Genomic DNA, 21,914 nt, shown 5'->3' on the forward strand with positions numbered 1-21,914 from the left:
CATTCGGCGTAAAAAGTTTGTCGTCAACGCATCAGCAAAATCGGTCCGTCGTCGGTTTCGTTGTTTTCCCAATCAATTTGCTGGCTCGTCGCCTTAAACCACGTAATCAAATCGGACCCCCTAATTAATCGCGTAATTGTCTTTTAGTGCGGCGGTGTGATAACGCGATTGATTGCGAAAAGGGTAGAAAACGGTGTTTTGTGGAGTTGGAAAAATAAGTAACATGACATCACATTCCTGATACTGCTGATGATGATGACGATGACGGCGGGTGATGAATGATTGAAATCGGGAACAGAGTTTTCTCTTTTGTTTACGTTCTGCGTGAGATTTAAAAGTAGCTGCTGCTTAAAAGTGCGGAGTTGTAAATCGCGATTTAGTGACGTGTAACAATAACAGAAATAAGCAAACAGGATTGGGGTGAGACGAGTGCCAGCTGGCAAAGATGCCCGATAGTTTAAGCAGGAACAACCTGGACTGGTCCAGGTAAGAAAAAGCACTTCTTCCTCGGGAAAGGTGACCCAATTAATCGAGAGTGTCTTTTTCTCAGGTACGGACTGGGCAGCGATGACTCATCGCCGACGGAACGAGCCCGAGCACGGGGCAATTCCGGCGGTTTTGTGGATTTGGGCAACGAGTACGATTACGGCGCCGGAGGGCATCACGCGTCCGGAAGGGATGAGATATTCGCCGAAGACCAGGGCGACAAGCCTTGGTGGCGGAGTAACTTCTTTATATCGCAACCGGTGCTTTTCGGGACGTGGGACGGCGTGTTTACGTCCTGTTTGATCAACATCTTCGGTGTGATTGTGTTTCTGCGTTCTGGTTGGATTGTGGCCGAAGCTGGCATCATGCATGCCGTCCTGATCATCTTTTGTGCCGTGTCGATCGCGCTCGTTTCCGTGCTGTCCGCGGTAGGGATCTGCGAACGGTGTCGGGTTGAGTCCGGTGGAGTTTACTTCCTAATTGCGCACACGCTGGGTTCCCGGTTTGGCGGTTCCCTTGGGCTGTTGTACTGCTTTGGTCAGGCCGTCGGATGTGCGTTGAACGTGCTCGGTTTCGGTGAATCAATGGCCGGCCTTGTGGGAATGGAAAACAACAAGTGGGCCATCCGACTATTTGCCATCGCAGCGGTTCTCCTGCTCGGAGTCATCAATGTAGCCGGAGTAAAGTGGGTCGTCAAGCTGCAGTTTGCCCTGCTTATCATCCTGCTCATTTCCGCCCTCAACTTCATGGTGGGAAGCTTCACTGGCGAAGATCCCGAAAATGGCTTCGACGGCTGGGGACAAGGCAACATGGCACTAAATCTATGGCCAAACTACAGTCCAGAAACCACCTGGTTCACCGTGTTCGGAGTGTTTTTCCCCACCATCACGGGAATCCTGTCCGGAATCAACATGAGCGGTGACCTGCGCGCCCCATCCACAGACATCCCGAACGGAACGCTCGCTGCCCTCAGCACCTCGACCTTTCTCTACATGGTGTTCATCCTGTTCCTTGGAGCGACCTGCCAGCGAACTCACCTCCTCACCGACTTTATGATCGCCGTCCGCGTTTCCGCCATCCCGTTCCTGCTTCTCGCCGGCATCTACGTCTCCAGCATGTCCTCCTGCCTAGGCGCCATGTACGGAACTCCCCGCGTCCTCCAAAGCATCGCCAACGAAAACGTCATCCCCGGCATCGGCAAACTCGGTATGGGCCGCGGCCCCAACAAAGTCCCGCTGTACGCGATGGCCGTCGTCGCGACCGTAACCACAGCCTTCATCCTCGTCGGAGACATCAACAAACTGGCCCCGATCGTGACGATGCCGTTCCTGCTGACGTACGCATGCATAGATTACTCGTACTTTGCGCTGGCGCAAACCTTCGACATTCAAAACACCCGCGAGGAGCGCTTCCGGATACAGGCGCAGAGTCCGCTGTACGAGACGCGGAACTACGGCGCGGCCGGCGGAGACTACCATGACAACAACGATCTGGACCAGCTGTTTCCGGAGCGAACGCGCCACAAGAATCTGTCGGTGAGTGTTTTACAAAATTATTATTATTATTATTTAAATATTTTTCTTGTGAGCGATGCCAAGTTCCAAGCTCCCTTAACCCACTGCAGTTGCATGAATTTTCACAATTCCATGTTTCTGTTTTCCTTCCACGGTGTATTTGTCCGAGAAAACATTAAGATAAAAAATTCGGCAAGTCTGGTTTTTGGCATCATGGAAGAAGGGTTCTTTCCCAACATTTTGCGCGGTTCGGCGAAATATTCCGTCGGGGGGTCTAGAGCAACTTTATTTTTTGAAGATTTTTTTTTTTCGATTATATACGACGTCTTTAGAAAAGTTGCTGAAATCGATGGACGACTATAAATCATATATTTGATCAATGTTTGACCTCCAACTAAATTTGTCCAAAACAAATTTACCAGATTTCTAGCTTTCTTTGAAATAACCCCAAAATCCAAGCTTGAAACCCCAATACGACCGAACATGTTTTTTTTTTATTTGTGCGATTTATCATGAAAATACAGCAACATATTGCCCGGAAACAAATTTGAGCATAAAACACTGCTTTTTCATTAAAAAACTATGTAAAACCCACCAGGTTCCCAAAATATGTTTTTCAATACTCTGTCAAATTGATATTTTGAAACATTTTGGAATCAATCACATAGTAGAGAACAGTTTTCTGAATAATTTCCCTAAAAAAAGTATTTATTTTGGTTCAATATAAGCAGAGATATGCCCAATTCGGTGAGATAAAAAGCGACTTTCTCAAAAATTTCTGGATATTTCGAAATTATCTTGGCACCCGTAAAGCAACTCGTTTTTTAGAGAAAAACGCTCACAAAATTAGACAGTTCGGTTAGAGCTTAAATTGTCTCTTACTCAGTATAATCATAAAATATCTTCACGAAACTTTCAGCATTGATTGAAAATCATCTTTTTAGTGGATTAAATACATTTTCTGTAATATGAAATTTTGTGATTTTCTATGTTACCCCTTAACCTGCAAAACATATCAAAATTACGCCGTATTGCCGTAAGCTTCCAAAGAACAAGTAAAGTTATTGAGAAAATCTGATTAATATGTTTTATTAATTTTATTTTTTCTCACAACAGTTTCATTTTTCAACATAGAGTGTTGAACCAATAGTTTCTGAGATATCGTGAGTTCAAAAATTAAGGCTAGTTAGATAACACAGAAAAAACTAATTTTTCACAAAATTTAACCTTTATAAAAGCCAACCATAGATGTAGGATTTTTTCTCATTATTTATTTTCCCTAAAAGAGCACTCAGCTAGCAAAATCTAAACTTAGATATGGGTCATTCCACCTGAAGTGTGCAAGAAAAAATGCAAATTTGAAAATTACCATCTCCGATTCTGCTGAAATTTGGCAGAGCTGTTGAGACTATCAAAACATACAAAAAACCCGAATTTCATCCAAATCGGACCACCCCCTCCATTTTTGTACCCTCCCAAAAAATCGACTTTTTGGTGATTTTTGAGCGAAACCCCTATATTCAAACGACGATAACTCAGTAACCACAAATCTTAGAGGGTCGGTCTTAGACTCAATTTTGAAGGAAATTGGACGTAGAATCCATTTCCGCGATCAAAATTTAGATTAAAATATGTTTTCTACCTGTATTGCGCAATTAAAAACTTTAAATGGCCGTATCTCAAAACAGCCCTATTTATTTTTTAAATTTGACCTCACCATCGTATTCCCCGTCCGATTTTACATAAGAATCACTCATCGACAGAAAGGAATATTTTTCGTTCCAGAGATATCGAATTTTAAAGTTTTGAGTTTTTGAGATTACCTACATTAGCTTCATTCGCCGCATATGCTAGAAGCACTCAGAAGCGCTGTTCAATAACTGCTACCTGGTTATTTATTGAATTAAGATTTCATCCCAAATAATCATTAGCAAATAAGACAAAAATGTAATGTACACCACTGTAGGAAACTGCTGTATACGGTGAATTTGTGTGCTAGCCCACAGTACAAAGCAAGAACGACACGCAATACAGGGCAGAATGGAATTCCCGCTCAGTGTCTTGCGAACCTTCGTGGTGAACGGACACTAGAGCTGCGGTATTTTTTACTACCTAAGCTCAGAGTTATTTCAAACAAAATTCACAGTCTTTTTAAAGACTACCTGAGTTACTTTCCAAAATTCTAAACAGTCTTTTCAAGACTAACCCCACCTGAAATTTTGCTGTATTTTACAAACGAAGCCATCTTTTTAAGAGAACTTTGCTTGCAAAATGCGTCAAAACAAAGGTAAACGCAAATCTTCTGAAGATTTGATCGTTACGTCGGTGAAGCGTTTGAACGCTAAATCGGCTAACGGAAACAGAAAAAGAAAACAGCCTCTTCTGAGGTCTGATTCTGATTCTGAAAGTGAGGTCAATCCTCCAATTCCATTGGCAAACAGTTTCGGTGTTTTATCCGAAACTGTTGACAAGGATCCTTCTCCTCGTACTGAGCCTTCTGCCGTCGAGAAACGAGTAAAGGCTCCGCCAATTGTAGTGACTTCCGTCTCCGATTTGGCCAGCTTTCGAACGCAACTGAAGAATTGCAAGGAAACTTGCAATTTGAAGGTTTCGTTCCAGCTTGGTCGAAGAGGAGAATGTCGCTTGTTGACGGAATCTTTACAAGATCACCAAACTTTTGTTGGTTATTTGAAAACCACAAACACAATTTCTACACGTATGAGACCAAGAATGCTCGTCCATTCAAGGCGGTCCTGAAAGGTCTCTCCAACGACTTGTCGGTGGATGAGATCAAAAACGAACTTAAGGTGTTGCTTGGCTTTACCCCATCCCAAGTAATACCAATGAAGAAAAAATCAAACGGGAATATTTCTCGCTTTGGTTTGACTTCACAATTTTATCTGATTCATTTCAACAGAAATGAAATCAACAATTTGAAACTTTTGGACAATGTACAGTTTTTGTTCCATGTACGGGTAAAGTGGGAGCATTTTAAGAAACATGGCGGTAATGGCCAGAATCTGACCCAGTGCCGGCGTTGCCAGGCATTCGGTCACGGTACTGATCATTGCGCCATGGTTCCAAAATGCATGGTTTGCGGGGATTCTTCTTACGACAAGGACAATTGTCCCGTGAAAGAAGTCACCCAATTTAAATGTGCAAATTGTGGTGGAAATCACAAATCAAATTTCTGGGATTGCCCCATCAGAAAAAAGGTTTTGGATTCTCGTGCTAAGCATCAGCCGAAATCCAAACCGAAATTTTCTCAAAGTCAGGTTGTACCTGCATCTTTAAATCAAACGTTCGTGCTGTCTCACTCGAACAATGCTAGAAATACCCCTACCGAGGAAAAGTTAGGTAACACTAATGGTATTTCTTATGCCAACGTCGTTTCGGGTTCGGGTTCATCCACGAATTTTAAATCCTCTACCAATCTTCAAATTGGGCAGGTACCTCAAATTTCATTTGAAAATTTTTCTGCTGGCAACGCTTTGGGATCTTCTGATCTCGGCGATGTTACGTTTGGAAAAAATGACTTTTTTGCAAAACTCACTGTTTGGTTTGATTCAAACAATGAGTAATGCTACATCCATGATGGAAGCTATCCAGATTGGATTAAAATTTGCGAATGATGTTGTTCTTACCCTGAAGTTTAATCATGGATCTAAGTAATTCCATCAATATTATGAATTTTAATGCTCGCTCTTTAAAAGCGAAAGAAAATGAATTTTTCAACTTTTTACGAGTTCATAACGTGCATGTTGCTGTTATAACCGAAACATTTTTAAAAACTGGCACTTATTTGAAAAGTGATCCAGATTATAAAGTTATAACCAATAACAGAATGAATCGAAATGGCGGTGGAGTTGCAATAGTTATCCACCGTAGTATGACTTATAGCACTTTACGTGACTTTAAGTTAAAAGTTATTGAAAGTTTGGGCATTGAACTTGAAACTTCTTTTGGGAAAATTATGATTGCAGCTGCATATTTGCCTTTCCAATGCACTGGAGAAAATAAAAATTATTTCAAAGGGGATTTGAATAAACTTACTCGGCATAGATCTCGATTTTTGATCATCGGTGATTTTAATGCCAAACACCAATCTTGGAATAATTCAAAAGTAAATTCCAATGGTAAAATTCTATTCAGAGATTGCACTTCTGGTCTTTATTCGGTTTTATACCCGAATGGGCCAACTTGCTTTTCTTCTGTTAGAAATCCATCAACAATTGATTTGGTTTTGACAAATCAAAGTCAGTATTGTGGTCCTTTAGTGACTCATGCTGATTTTGATTCTGATCATCTTCCAGTAAATTTTTCACTTTGTCATGAAGCAGTTACCAGACCCAATAGTTCTGTGTTTAATTATCACAAAGCTAATTGGGACAGGTATCAGCATCATATTGAGAATAATTTAAATCATGATTTTGTTTTAGAAACCAAAGCTGATATTGATTCAGCCTTGGAATCTTTAACTAATGCAATTTTGGATGCTAGGAATATTGCTATTCCTAAAGTCCAAGTCAAATTTGATTCTCCCATTATTGATGACGATCTTCAGCTTCTGATTCGTCTGAAAATGTTCGCCGAAGACAGTATCAACGTTCTCGTGATCCTGCACTGAAGCGAATTCAAAAGATTTGCAAAAGGTTATTGACCACAGATTCACTCTCCTGCGAAATGAAAAGTTCGCAAGAGATGTCGAACAAATTAAACCTTATTCCAAACCTTTTGAAACTTTCAAAGGTTCTTAAGAAACCTCAAAAACCAATCCCTTCTTTAAAAGATGGTGATAATATTCTATTAACTAATGGGGAGAAAGCTCAAAAACTTGCTCAGCAGTTTGAGAGTGCCCATAATTTCAACTTAAATGTTTTGAGTCCTATTGAAGATCAAATTTCAATAGAATTTCAGAATATTGTTGAACAAGAATTTTCATCAGATGAAGTTTTTAATACGGATCTGAATGAAATAAAATCTATTATCAAAAAATTTAAAAAAGCCCCTGGTGAGGATGGCATTTTTTACATTTTAATTAAAAAATTACCTGAAGCAACTTTATGTAGCTTGGTCAAAATTTGCAACAAATGTTTTGATTTGGCATATTTTCCCAGTAGTTGGAAAAATGCCAAAGTAGTTCCGATTTTGAAACCGGACAAAAATCCTGCCGAAGCTTCAAGCTATCGGCCCATTAGTTTGCTTTCATCTATTAGTAAATTATTCGAAAGAATAATTCTTAATAGAATGATGACGCACATTAATGAAAATTCAATTTTCGCTGATGAGCAGTTTGGATTTCGCCTTGGGCATTCAACTACTCATCAGTTGTTGAGAGTTTCAAATTTAATTCGAAGCAACAAATCTGAGGGCTATTCTACTGGCGCTGCTCTTCTAGACATAGAAAAAGCATTTGACAGTGTTTGGCATAAAGGTTTGATTGCGAAATTAAAAGGTTTAATTTTCCGATTTATATCGTGAAAATTATTCAAAATTATTTGACGGATCGTACTCTGCAGGTATGTTATCAGAACAGCAAATCTGATCAACTACCTGTACGTGCTGGCGTCCCTCAAGGAAGCATTTTGGGTCCAATTTTATACAATATTTTTACTTCTGACTTGCCTGATTTGCCCCCAGGATGTCAGAAATCACTTTTTGCTGATGATACAAGCATCTCCGCAAAAGGTAGAAGCCTTCGTGTCATCACAAGAAGATTACAAAAAAGCTTGGATATTTTCAATTCTTATTTGAAAGAATGGAAAATTTCTCCAAATGCTGCAAAAACTCAACTTATTATTTTCCCTCACAAACCAAGGGTGTAGGGTCCTATGCGATGCAAGTCACCGAACTTGTATTTATATTTCACCACACCTTGCATGCATATCGCGTTTGCATCACACCTTGCGTGCAAGCCTTTGTGTTCGATTCTGACATAAGAGCGCGTGGTTATTTAGTCGAGAGAAAGCCACCGACCGGAGCGGACAGGGAACGACGACGCGAACCGATGGCTAGCGGGCGGACGGGTGGAAGGCCATCGGTGACAATCGGAGTGAGCACAGGAAATCTAGGACACTACAATTGGCGACGAGGGTAAAAAAAAAAGAAGGAAATTCGGCATGGGTCAACTGTGTTTTGATGGTGAAATTTATGTTTGTTTTGTGAATTTTGTGAGGAAAAAAAAAATGTGTTGTGCTGTTGTGAAAAAGGAGGAAAGTGTTGTGGTTGGGTTTGTTTACAAAAAAAAAACAAAAAAAAAAAAGTGAGTCATTGAATGAGATTGTGAAAAATTTGGCACTAATTTCTTAGGCTAAAGGCAGCAGGTAACGACGGGAAACTGTTTAGTTTCGCTTGGAAAATAAGTGAATTGCTTGAAATTTTGATTTGATTGTGGCTGAAAACAAATCTGAAAAAATTGTATCTTATTGCATAGTTTATATTGCAAGCAGATTTGGAGGAAATTTTGGAGAAAAAGATGGGTTTGGTGTGCATCATGGCTTTAAATAAGAAAATTGGCGGATTACTGGCGGTAGCACTGACGTGTTTGTGCCAAAGTTTATTAACAGCATTGTACTGATGTGAAAGAATTGTGATGTGAATCACTTATGTTAGTGGTTGACTGCTCAGAAAACCACCAGCAAATGAAACTGATAAAAGGTAAAGGTTCAATGCCAGCGAGGATCGATATAAGTTTTGGATATTTTGAGAAGTGTATGATATCGATGCCGTCGAGGATCGATATGAGGTTCGGCCGTCGTTGAGACGTGCAAGAGATCGATGCCTGCGTGGATCGATATGAGGTTCGGCCATCGTTGAGATGTGCAAGAGATCGATGCCTGCGTGGATCGATAGGAGGTTCGGCCATCGTTGAGATGTGCAAGAGATCGATGCATGTGAGGATCGATATGAGGTTTCGATGTTTCTGAGAAATGTTGAGATCGATATGAGTTTCGGCCGTCGTTTAGATGTGCAAGAGATCGCTGCCTGCGAGGATCGATATGAGGTTTGGATATTTCTGAGATGTATAAGAGATCGATGCCTGCGTGAATCGATATGAGGTTTGGATATTTCTGAGAAATGTAAGAGATCGATGATATGAGGTTCGGCTGTCGTTGAGATGTGTAAGAGATCGACGTCAACGAGGATCGATTTGAGGTTAAGATGTTTTGAGAAGTGCAAGAAGTCGATGCCTGCAAGGATTGATATGAAATTCGGCCGGAATTGAAAAGTTCATAGTACATCGTAACAGCATGGATTAATACAAGATTCGTTATAGTGAGTTTAAATCTGCCGTTTTGAGACGTGTTCGAAATTGAAGCCTGGAGGGCTCGATGTGTGAGAACTTCTTCCATGCAGATGTCAATGTTAGAGTTGTTTGTTACATAGATGGCAACATAGTGACGTCACTAACTAAAAAAAATGGGGTGTTGTAATGCTGAATTATGTTCTAACTGTTGTGGAAAGCATCATTACACATCTAGAAAGATTTTGATTGATTCACTAGTGATTGTGTAGATAGTAGAGTTTCTGAAAAGGAGTAATGTAGAAACGACACGTCCAAAGACAGGATTCCAGCGTAGAATGATAAACTTCCCTCGACACCGAGCTTGAAACAGTTAACGTTATTTGACATAACAGTCATTTTTAAAGCATGATAGGTCAAAAAAAAAAACGAAGAAATTTGTTAGAGAGGATGAGAAGTGTTATGCTGTTAATGTTACCGGAATGGTTCTATGAATTGATGTTGTTGTAAATTTAATTAAGGTTGATGAGTCAAGCATTTAGCAATGTAAACAGTTAACGGCAAGTATGCCGTTACAAGTTGGCTGACAAGCTTCGCAGCACAGAGCAGGAGGTCTATAATGTGATTAAAATGGCATGATGAAGGTTCAATAAGAAAAAAGGTTACAATTATTGAAGGAGCTCTTGCTAAACTAGAAATAAATTAGATGCGGTGAGCATGTTTTGATATGTGATTTTGATCTTAACAAATGTAACGACTATATGCAGTTACTCAGGATTTGTGGACAAATTTTGACAAATTTATGTAGAATGTGCGAATGAATAACGGAATAGATGTTGCAACAGTTGTAACAACTGAGTACTGAAGTTTCAACACTTACTTTGTGAAGGGGATGAAGGTTTTGGTAACTTCACGCAAACAAGCTCGGGAAGGAAGAACAATTGTAATATCAGTGAATGTGAAGTTTCAGTGGAAGCAACACACATTTAGTGTCTTTTGTGTGAGTAACCGAAGTTCACGCGTGGAATGTAGTTTGGAAAATTGGTTATAACTTCTAGTGATTAGAGTTGCTTATTGTAGAAGATGCAATGCATAGATTGTTTTGAAGCCTACAGATTGTTTGACAGATTGTAGATTCTTTTCACATCCACTATACATCACATTAAGGAGGAAAAAAAAAAGAGAAAAAACGTTAGGAAGAAGCGCTGACTTATGCGAGACGGTTAGCCCAACGTGATTTGGAAAAGTTTCAACTTGTCCACTGAGGAAGTGCTTCTGATACGAGAGTTTACAGACAGCTAGCTATCAATTATGTTTAGCTACGGTTTGGTTAAATAGATTCGCTTCATTGATACATGCCGTGACTTGATTATGAATGCAATATTGGAGTGTATTGTCCGTTTCCCTGGAAGGTACACACCGCGAGACATTTCAGAATGTGCAGTAGACATTGTTGTTAGTGATTTTATGGTTTGGTTAGGATTCTTAATGTTTTGAGAGGCATGATCGTATTTGCAGTTTAATTCTCCCAATCATGTTTCGTTGGTTAAAGATTTGGTTGAGAGAAGAACGTAGAAGGTCACTTTTTGTGACATTCGTGCTCCGATTGTTGACAAACTCTTCAATGAATTTAGTTTAAACGTCCCAGTCAAAATGCTGTCCGCATCGGACTCTTTATCGAGACATTTACTAGACATCTATCGGTAATGAACTTTTTGGCTAATTTAGCTAACGAGACATCTCATAGACATCTACGAGCCCGTCGTGACTGAGGTAGAGCATAAAAAAAAGGATTCATTCGAGCTGGATTTTGCTTGAAGGTAGTCAAAGAATTTGTCATTAAAAAAAATCGTGTTGGAGAGAAGTGTACAGGATTACAATGACTGTTTGTTTGATTATTAGATTTTGAATTGAAAGGAAAGGTGAAGAATGGTTTATAAGTTTTTAGTATTGCCAAGAGTATTGCCCTTCTTTCTTGTCAAACAATTATAGTCTCGATTATAGTCGTCTTTATTTAGTTTTATAATATATAAGTCTGAAGCACATTCGTGGAGAGAGTGATAATGTTATATTTTTGAAGGTACGTTAAAGAATAGAGTCATCTGTAGATTTGAATGTTATTTGTTTTTTTTATTAAGGTAAGATGGGGGTGTAGGGTCCTATGCGATGCAAGTCACCGAACTTGTATTTATATTTCACCACACCTTGCATGCATATCGCGTTTGCATCACACCTTGCGTGCAAGCCTTTGTGTTCGATTCTGACATAAGAGCGCGTGGTTATTTAGTCGAGAGAAAGCCACCGACCGGAGCGGACAGGGAACGACGACGCGAACCGATGGCTAGCGGGCGGACGGGTGGAAGGCCATCGGTGACAATCGGAGTGAGCACAGGAAATCTAGGACACTACAAAGGGCTGATTTTCTTAAACCAAAAAGTCATCACATTATAAAGATGAATGAGGTAAATTTAAAGTGGGAGGATCAAGTGAAATATCTTGGACTTGCTTTTGACAAAAACCTTACTTACAAGGATCACATTGAAAGTATCCAGGTTAAATGTAACAAATATATAAAATGTTTGTATCCACTTATAAACAGGAATTCTAGACTTTGTCTCAAGAATAAACTGTTAATTTATAAACAAATTTTCAGACCTGCCATGCTTTATGCTGTGCCGATCTGGACAAGCTGTTGCTTAACCAGGAAGAAAAAACTTCAGAGGATTCAGAACAAAATTCTGAAAATGATTCTGAAACTTCCTCCCTGGTTCAGCACCAGTGAACTTCATCAATTAGCCGAAGTTGACACTTTGGATGTTATGTCCAATAAGATAATTGATGCATTTCGACAAAAATCATTGCAGTCTTCAGCTGCATTGATCCGCTCTTTATATAGTTTATAAGTTAGTTTTAAGGTATCCCTTTTCCCTTTTGTACATGTAGGACCTCCTACATTTGAAATCACTGAATAGCGAAAGCTACAATATTTCATGAATAAATGAAAGTTGCTAGTATTTAAAATTGAGGTGAAAAGTCATCGATTGTGATTGGACACTCAATAATATTTTAACTGAATGAATGTACATGGAAAAGAAAAACTGAATAAATATAAATTAAAAAAAAAAAAAAAAAAAAAAAAATGGAATTCCCGCAGAGCTAGCAGGAAATTGTAATTGATCTTGTAACTTAGGGACCATCCATAAACCACGTGGACACTTTTTTGGGAATCTCAACCCCCCCCCCCCCCCTTCGTGGACAATTGTTCATACAAAAAAATCTTTTTGTATGGAGCGTGGACAATCGCTTACACCCCCGCCTAAAGTGTCCACGTGTTTTATGGATGGTCCCTTGAGAAAAAGTGTACGATACATTATCGTGTTAAAAATTATGAATTAATATGAATAAAACTCTCGTGAAGCATGATTAAGGAGGAGGATTTCTGGAAAGTATAAAACTGGAAAAAGGTAAGAAAATCACAACGATTAATCTGATTTATTATCTAGTTGTGTTATTATTCAGTTGTGTTCATTTCGACACCGTCCGAACAATAATCTTTTTTTTTTGTTTGTCAATCATTTCGAAATCTTGGAAGACGATACAGCTGCTATCCACATGTATCAGAAGTATATGGCTTTTGAAATTAAATGTACCAGAATTGAAAAAAAAACATCAATTATTCTGATGAAACACATCATAAAAATCGGTTTAATATGATCAATCTTTCAAACCCTAAGGAAGAATTTGGGGTTTTTGCTGAATGGCACTATTTCGCTACCGCACATGCCAAAAGCTCTAGAACCCATGAGAATTATTTCATCTACTACAGCTAGCTCTACATTTGTTCTCGTTTCAAATAAAAGAAGAAATAAAAGAAATAATTTGAGAAAGTGGGAAAGAATGAGGAATTAGAAAAAATATGAAAATAATAGAATAATGATAAATTTTCGAAAATTGTATTGTAAAAACTCTGTAGCATTTGCAAATAAATATTAAAAGTTCAAATTTTACTTATTATGGTTCAATGACACTGAGATCAGGAAAAATAGTGCATTAAAAATTACCCAATAAATATTCCTTAAACAAAAAATAGATTGTTCAAGGTATTGATTATCTCAAAATCGTATAAAATTGAAAAAATAATTCATCTTACAGAACACCAGGTAGTTATTATTGATCAGCACGACTGAGTGCTTCTAGCAGAGGCGGCGAGTGTAGATATTATAGGTAATTTCAAATACTTAAAACTTTAAAATTCGATATCTCTGGAACGAAAAATATTCCTTTCTGTCGATAAGTGATTCTTATGTAAAATCGGACGGGGAATACGATGGTGAGGTCAAATTTAAAAAATAAATAGGGCTGTTTTGAGATACGATCATTTAAAGTTTTCATTTGCGCAATACAGGTAGAAAACATATTTTAATCTAAATTTTGATCGCGGAAATGGATTCTACGTCCAATTTCCTTCAAAATTGAGTCTAAGACCGACCCTCTAAGATTTGTGGTTCCTGAGTTATCGTCGTTTGAATATAGGGGTTTCGCTCAAAAATCGCCAAAAAGTCGATTTTTTGGGAGGGTACAAAAATGGAGGGGGTGGTCCGATTTGGATGAAATTCGGGATTTTTGCATGTTTTGATAATCTTAACAGCTCTGCCAAATTTGAGCAGAATCGGAGATGGTAATTTTCAAATGGTGTTCCGCTTCAGGTGGAATGACCCATATATGTACCTTAAGGCTCCTCTCCAAATATCTGAATTGCAAATGTGTAACATCCAAGAGCACACCTGTTAAGTTTTCTAATGAAACAATAATTGAAAATTAAACTTTAAGGGTGCACAGCAGCCAAAGAAGTTGTTGTCTTCTTCTTCCAAAATTGCCAAACTTACGGACCCAATCCTGCAACAATTTGATTGGCAAAAAAGTCAAATTTTGTTGTAAATTGTTTTGTACACAGTACATTAGGGGATGAATAAAAAATGATATCGATAGTTCCCGTAGTTTGGAAGATACTAAAATATCTGTAACAAAATTCTTGGTGCAAAAGCTCTGGTTAATGTGCACCGTTAAGAGCATGTATCTCAGCACCCAACAGTCCGATCAACAAAGCTGTTAATACATAGCTTTAAATTGGTGCATGCACTTTATTGACAAGTTAAAGTCATTAACGATATTTTAAGAATTAAATATTTTGCACCAACGAGTAATCGGCTCATCCACCAACCTTTAGATCTTGAAGATCCTCTGTAAATACTTTTAGCTCTTCTAAAAAAATCCACTTTTTCATATTTTAATTATAAATTTAGTCATTGAAAGGAAAACTAATGAATGAATGAATAATTTTCATACCCGCCGGCGGCTTGGTCTAGTACACAGGTGTTCGCTTGATCAAACAGTTCGTCATCTTATGTTCAGTAATCTATACACCCTCGTACTTTTTCAAATCTTCCTATCAGAATTAAAACCCATTTTTGAAAAAGTACACTAGAAATAATAATTCTGCCGAAGAGACTTGCTTGTTCATTCCATGTTTAGCTATTTTTCTCTTGATTTCAGCCAAAAACGCATATACGCATACTGTCTTAACACCTAAACTCCCAAGCTCGAGAAAAAGGGGGAATTTCCATACAAATTCCCCCTTTTTCTCGAGTCGTGCTAACTTGTCGTACGTTGCTTTTTGACGTTCCGAGAAAAACGCGTTTTAATGTTTGACCTAGAATAAACAAAAACGAGAGCACGCAATATAAACAATAACAAACACGTTTTGTTTGGTTGACCATTCTGTGCATTGCCCTGAAGGTTGGTTGAATTTGGTTGTCGGAGTCCCGAGATATGATTGAAAATGTTTACGCTAGTCGGGCCATGTACTTGTGTCAAACGCATTCTGACCTGAAATCCCTTTGGCCAGGTGTTGCACTTGCAGCAATTTTCAGAGTGTGTCAAGACAGCACGACAAGATTGAAACTTCTTTCATGAGCATGAGCATGAGAGATCACCCATGGTTGCCCCTCCGTTGCTGAACAGAACCGTAATATCCTTTCAGCACTACTGATTATAGGCTTCGACGATCTAGTGGTGTTTCCCTTATCAACAGCATGTATGAATGCGCTGAAAAGATAAAACACCATGATTGCTAAAGCTAGATCAGTTGCGAATAGGTAACAGTCATTGGCCACCAACGGCGCCCGCCATGTCAGTTTGTAGATCTCGATTTTAAGGGACGGGAATGTTAGTTAGCGCAGGTTGCTACTAGGGCAGCTGATTTACTCTGTGCTTACACCCCACGAGCGCCAGGAACCTGAAAACTTGTTAGTAGGATAGGGTGTTTGGTCAGGATTCATCATAGAAGATGATGATGCGACCCAAAATCATAGTGTTTGTTGAAAGATGTTATATATTATTCTCAAGGCAAACAATCGTATGCTGCGGATGAGACATTTCCCGTTTATCGGTTGTTAAATTTTAAATGAAATGGTCTAGTCTTAGACAGCCGGCTGTGGAAAGATAGAACCAAAATCATTTGTAATTAAAGAATGAAGGATTAAACAATGTAACTTTTAACTTGAGATGATTTTACGAGTTTTAAATGATTGATGTTTAGTGAGGTACTGATTAACGGTGCGAACGACGAGTTTCGATGTGTATCGAGCTGAAATGGTATGATAGGGTGTTGATAGGGTCAAATCAAACTGGCTAGCTGTCATCGGGACAGCCGCACCTTCACACGCACACACGCACGCCAAAAAAAACGAAAAACACACCGACGGCGGACGCGAAAATTCTACGACCCTACGGAAAGGAATCGCAAATCTGACTGGCTCAACTGTCATCGAGACAGCCAAAGCCAGCCGCACCTTCACACCCACACACGCACGCGGAAAAAAACGAAAAACACACCGACGGCGGACGCGAAAATTCTACGACCCTACGGAAAGGAATCGCAAATCTGACTGGCTCAACTGTCATCGGGACAGCCAAAGCCAGCCGCACCTTCACACCCACACACGCACGCGAAAAAAAACGAAAAACACACCGACGGCGGACGCGAAAATTCTACGACCCTACGGAAAGGAATCGCAAATCTGACTGGCTCAACTGTCATCGAGACAGCCAAAGCCAGCCGCACCTTCACACCCACACACGCACGCGGAAAAAAACGAAAAACACACCGACGGCGGACGCGAAAATTCTACGACCCTACGGAAAGGAATCGCAAATCTGACTGGCTCAACTGTCATCGGGACAGCCAAAGCCAGCCGCACCTTCACACCCACACACGCACGCGGAAAAAAACGAAAAACACACCGACGGCGGACGCGAAAATTCTACGACCCTACGGAAAGGAATCGCAAATCTGACTGGCTCAACTGTCATCGAGACAGCCAAAGCCAGCCGCACCTTCACACCCACACACGCACGCGGAAAAAAACGAAAAACACACCGACGGCGGACGCGAAAATTCTACGACCCTACGGAAAGGAATCGCAAATCTGACTGGCTCAACTGTCATCGGGACAGCCAAACCAGCCGCACCTTCACACCCACACACGCACGCGGAAAAAAACGAAAAACACACCGACGGCGGACGCGAAAATTCTACGACCCTACGGAAAGGAATCGCAAATCTGACTGGCTCAACTGTCATCGAGACAGCCAAAGCCAGCCGCACCTTCACACCCACACACGCACGCGGAAAAAAACGAAAAACACACCGACGGCGGACGCGAAAATTCTACGACCCTACGGAAAGGAATCGCAAATCTGACTGGCTCAACTCTGTGTCAAGACAGCACGACAAGATTGAAACTTCTTTCATATGAAAAGTGACAAAAATGCACGGAGTGTTTTTAGTTTTTATGGAATATCTGAGTATTGAAATCGAACTTTGGGAATCTGTAAAAGTCAAAAGGTGAGGCATTGTGAGCTGCACAAAATGGCGTTCTTAACTCAATTTGGCCCAAAAGGCACGTACGACAAGTTAGCACGACGGCGTCGACATATAGTTTATTTTAAATAACAGTGTCCACGGTGTCCACAAATGCTACAAATGCTTCTAAAATTTAACTTTGTATGGGTCATTCCTTCCCAAGTGACCACGCGTCCAACATAGACCTTCACCCAATCTGCTCATATTTGGCATGGGGGTTGTTTTTGCCCCAAAACAAAGAATCCCAAGTTCCTTGGGCCTTGCCAGAGGAGTATTATATAAATCGTTATAGTACTCATTTTGTCAAGGGGCATGGATAGATCCGTCATGGTAATGAAATTGAGGGTTTAATTGTATTGTTACTGTTAAAACTTCCATTTTATTAACACAATGGATATCGTTCCATGCTGAAGAGAACCCGCTTTGCCGTAGCACCAAGGCTTATCGATGTCTTTCGGCTTAACCATCTGGAAGTCGCGTATTATGGACACTCTTAAAGTGTCCTTACAACTTGTGTACAATGAATACTAACGCGACTGCTGGTGAGTTAAGCTGGCGTCGAGACCAAGAGGTTCTCCGATAGTGGAAATATCACAAATGTACAACAAACAACGCTACATATGTGAATTTTCCCCTATCGAATGTGGGAGTTAGGTTAGGACTTTGTTTTCAAAAAAATAGTTTTGCATTCGAATTCCAAATTAAATTTAAAATTGGGTCTTTGAAGATTTTACATTTAGTAATTTTAGGAATTAGATTAAAGATAACAATAATCAGAATTACATTAGACAGTTAGCGGGGCAAGTAATACAGCCAGAATCTTTATTTTTCATTCATGTTGAGTACTGTTCTGATTTGTCAAGGTTGCCATAGCATCTCGATCAATCAATAATGCAATGATATCGGACAAAATTCGTTAATCTGTTGAACTAACGGTTCTCGGATTATGGTTGTATCGACCATTGTTGCGAATCGAGGATCTACTGGAGTTTTGATCAAATGGAGCCTAACATTTCAAAAGGGCGCATGGGTTTTGTGAGCAGGAGTGTGTCTCTTTCACTTAAATGATAGTTTTCATAAGGTATGAGAGAGTTACACTCTTGTTTACATGAGTTGTGTGCCCTAATGAAATGGAAGGCACGAAATGGTTGTCTATTTTCTCATTCACGACGCCTGTTTAACTTATAAAATATGAACTGTTCATTTATGTTTATTGGTTTTGGAAGCGGCAAGACAGGTTTAAAGGCAAGATAAAGGAATTTTTAGCTTTGTTACTAAAAATTATGGGGATTTAAGATTAATGTTATTTCAGATAGTTTAGCTAAGGTTTTGGCAGAAATACTTCTAGGTGTAATGTACGACAATACTACTGACGGACGTGACAGGACGGGGATCCCGTTTAGAGGTTTCAACATCAAGATTTGTATTCCATAAACAAGTTATTTCATCTTTCGTTTTCCAGTGCGATTTTTTGATTCCATTTAGAGTCGGAATGAATAATAGGGTTTCTTTGTATTTTCTTCCAGGCCTTTTTTGTTTTGTTTTTTGTTTGAATAACTACTTTAGAGTTCCTGTATTAGGTTTTAAATATAGATAAACGTAACCGATCAATCAATCCAAGTTCTTACTACTCACACCTACACTAATTTTCTTTCACCTTCCCCCTCCCGATCCACTATATCTTCCGGTGGTGTTCATTTTGTATGCAATACTAGTTCGGCCACTACCCTTTTTTCCACAAGAAACCGGACTTGGATTGACTTGAGGCCGCGTCCCCCACCTTGCTCCGTAAAACGAAACGAAAAACAAAGAATCCCAAGTTTGGTGACATTTGGTCCGTTTTTTTTGGCCCGTTGCACCCCCCTCTTTTTCTGAGATTTTTGAAAAACCTCATTTTTAAAATGCATTTTTCTAAGAGAAAAGTTTACAAAAAGTGAACTTTTGGGTTCGTCCTGCCAAGACGGGGGTTCAAATGCATACATACAATACATACATACATAAATACATACATACATACAATACATATATACATTAATTAAATTTTGGGACATTCACTTGCTTCCGTTAAGAAATTTAAAAAAAAAACATATTCAAATTTCAAGGCCTGCTATGCTCTCACGCAATGTACTGTTGAAAATTGATGGTTAAGTAAAACATTTGCTATGCAATACAGAGCTTTCCAACTTAAAAATGGGATATCTCAAGAAATATTCAATTGAGTACTAAAGCACTATGTCAATTATTATGTACAACGGTAAAAAACACGATTAAAAACCATTTCTGATCACTTTTTTTCATTTCAATGCAAAACAAAAATATTGACAAGACAACATTTTCTCGATGGATCAACTATGGTCCCCTTGGAACGAGCTGTCAAGTAGGAACTTTTCTGTCAAGAAGGACCGCGAGGTTATTTTTTCCAAATTGATTTAAAAATCCATTTTAAACTCTTTGTAGTCGTACAAAGGGTCATTGCACTCAAAAAAATAAGCTGTATCGCTGTAAACAATAATATCAGCAATCTGAGTTTAATTTTTTTCAATTTACCCTGAGGTTTTGATTGAATTTAATGTAAAAAACTCTCAACAATCGAATGCAATTGTCAGTTTCCAAAGGGCTAAAAATGCATTTTAAAACTTAAAGCGCAAAATTTTCATATTTGGCAACACTTTACGTAAATTTTGAGTACGCCATTCGATTCTACGTCAAAAAATCTTCAAATATGCATACCCAAAAGTTTACTTTTTGTAAACTTTTCTCTTAGAAAAATGCATTTTAAAAATGAGGTATTTCAATAATCTCAGAAAAAGAGGGGGGTGCCACGGGCGCCGGGGTGGACCAAATGTCACCAAACTTGGGATTCTTTGTTTTTGGGGCAAAAACAACCCCCATGCCAAATATGAGCAGATTTGGTGAAGGTCGATGTTGGACGCGTGGTCACTTGGGATGGAATGACCCATATACATTAGATAGAGTTGTCAAATCCTTAATATATTGGAGTCCTTGGAAAAGTTTATTGATTTCCATGGGTAGCATGATTTTATGATCCGAAGATCATTTTTATCAAAAAATATAAGATCTGGGTACTTTTCAAAAATATACAACATTGTCCGTTTTGGTCTCATTCGAACCGTTTTGGGGTTCCATGGCAATTGAAAGCTATTAAATTTAGTTAAGTACTGAAAAACTTTTGCTTAAAAAAGATTTTGGCGAAATTCTCTATCAAATGTTAGATTTTGCTGAGGCCGGATCTCAGATATTTCGCTGAAAATTATATCCAAATCCGTCATGCATCACACACACACATTTTTTCTCTGATTCCATGTAATAATTACACGCAGAAACATGTACCCGAGCAGACGGAAATAACTTGGGAAGGTCAGTTTTTGATATTCTGAGAAGATCAAAATCCGTTATTGGGATGATCGGATTAGTTGTTAAAATAACAAATTTCCATAACAAAGATTTGTTCGAAAAATAACTCAAATTGTTATTGCTCTGTTATTGCAATAACATTCTAATAACATAGAATCCAGAACAATAGAATAACAAGGTTAGTTATTCTGAGCGATGGATGGGGAGCACCCAAATAACAAAAACTGTTATTTATATGGATTGATTGCATAACAAAAAGTGTTATTATTTTTGATAAACTAAAACCCTCATTCCTGGTCCTTTTTCAAGGGTGCGTGAGAACGGGAGGGGGGGGGGGGTTAGCTTAGACTGGGATTAAATGTTCAATAGAAAAGTGTTATTTGGGAGTTTAAGCGTAAATCGGGAGGTGGAAGACGGGGGTTTCTAGTAAACTTTCTTTGACAGCTCAAACTGAAAAGACTTACCGAAAATGTTTCATGTACAGTAGTTGTTCGGTAACTGGGCGCTGTTTAACTGGGCTGCTTTTTAACTGGGCGCTCGATAACTGGGCCGTAGCCCAGTTAAAAAGCAGACAAACGTCAAAAAACCAAAACAAACCGAAATGACCGAGGGGTTAATGGATGCAAATATCATTTTCAATAAATACAAAAACTTTTTTCAATTTTTATTTAATTTCAAGGCACAATTAAAGAAATATGAAAAGCAAGCATTGTAAATTAATTTGAGTAACTTTTATTATTATGTTTCACCAGGAAAATATTATTGCATCGGTGGTCCCCTCGTCATTTTTCGTTCAGCCCAGTTAGCGAACAGCATTCGGTGACTGGGCTACTACATTCTCAGCCCAGTTACCGAACAAGTACTGTATTCATCTTAGCTTCGGAGTCAATTTAAAACATCTTACTTTTATCCCAATTAGAACTGCTATTTTCGTTGTCGTTGATCGTAGTTGAGTTTCTACCTAAAATGTAGAAAATTATCACAAAGTGTCTAATTCCTATGGATAAAAAATCAAACACTTATCTGAGGCTGATCGTGCAGGTGATATTATCTCCACAGTAAAAATTACTGATGATAAATGGCACTTGGTGTATGCAATCCTCTTGTTGATCACCTCTCTGAAAAATAAATAAATAAATAGAGCAGTTGAATTTTCATAAATTGCTAATAGTTTTTAACAATACAATTTTATACAAATAGCAATACCATGCAATCATATTTTTTTCAGAAATCCAAATTGTTCTGTAAAAAAAGAACAAAAACACTGCAACAGTAAACTGTAGGGGAAAAAGCCCATTCTAACAAAATATGAAAAATAATGTTTGTTGTTTTAGTTTTTTTAAGATTTCAAATGTCTTGCACTCATTTTAAA

The 21,914-nt window shown here is 38.9% G+C and overlaps 1 protein-coding gene across 1 annotated transcript in view; it reads left to right on the forward strand.

Moving 5' to 3' along the window:
- Nucleotides 1-21,914, forward strand: part of LOC6036533 (solute carrier family 12 member 8) — a 28,535-nt gene continuing 6,621 nt past the window's right edge. The window contains exons 1-2 of the mRNA XM_001846526.2: nucleotides 1-486; nucleotides 551-2,021. Coding sequence (XP_001846578.2) covers nucleotides 446-486; nucleotides 551-2,021 — 1,512 coding nt within the window. The 5' untranslated portion in view covers nucleotides 1-445. The remainder of the gene's footprint in view (nucleotides 487-550; nucleotides 2,022-21,914) is intronic.

The sequence above is a fragment of the Culex quinquefasciatus genome, chromosome 3 (genome assembly GCF_015732765.1).
Source record: "Culex quinquefasciatus strain JHB chromosome 3, VPISU_Cqui_1.0_pri_paternal, whole genome shotgun sequence".
Lineage (NCBI taxonomy): Eukaryota > Metazoa > Arthropoda > Insecta > Diptera > Culicidae > Culex > Culex quinquefasciatus.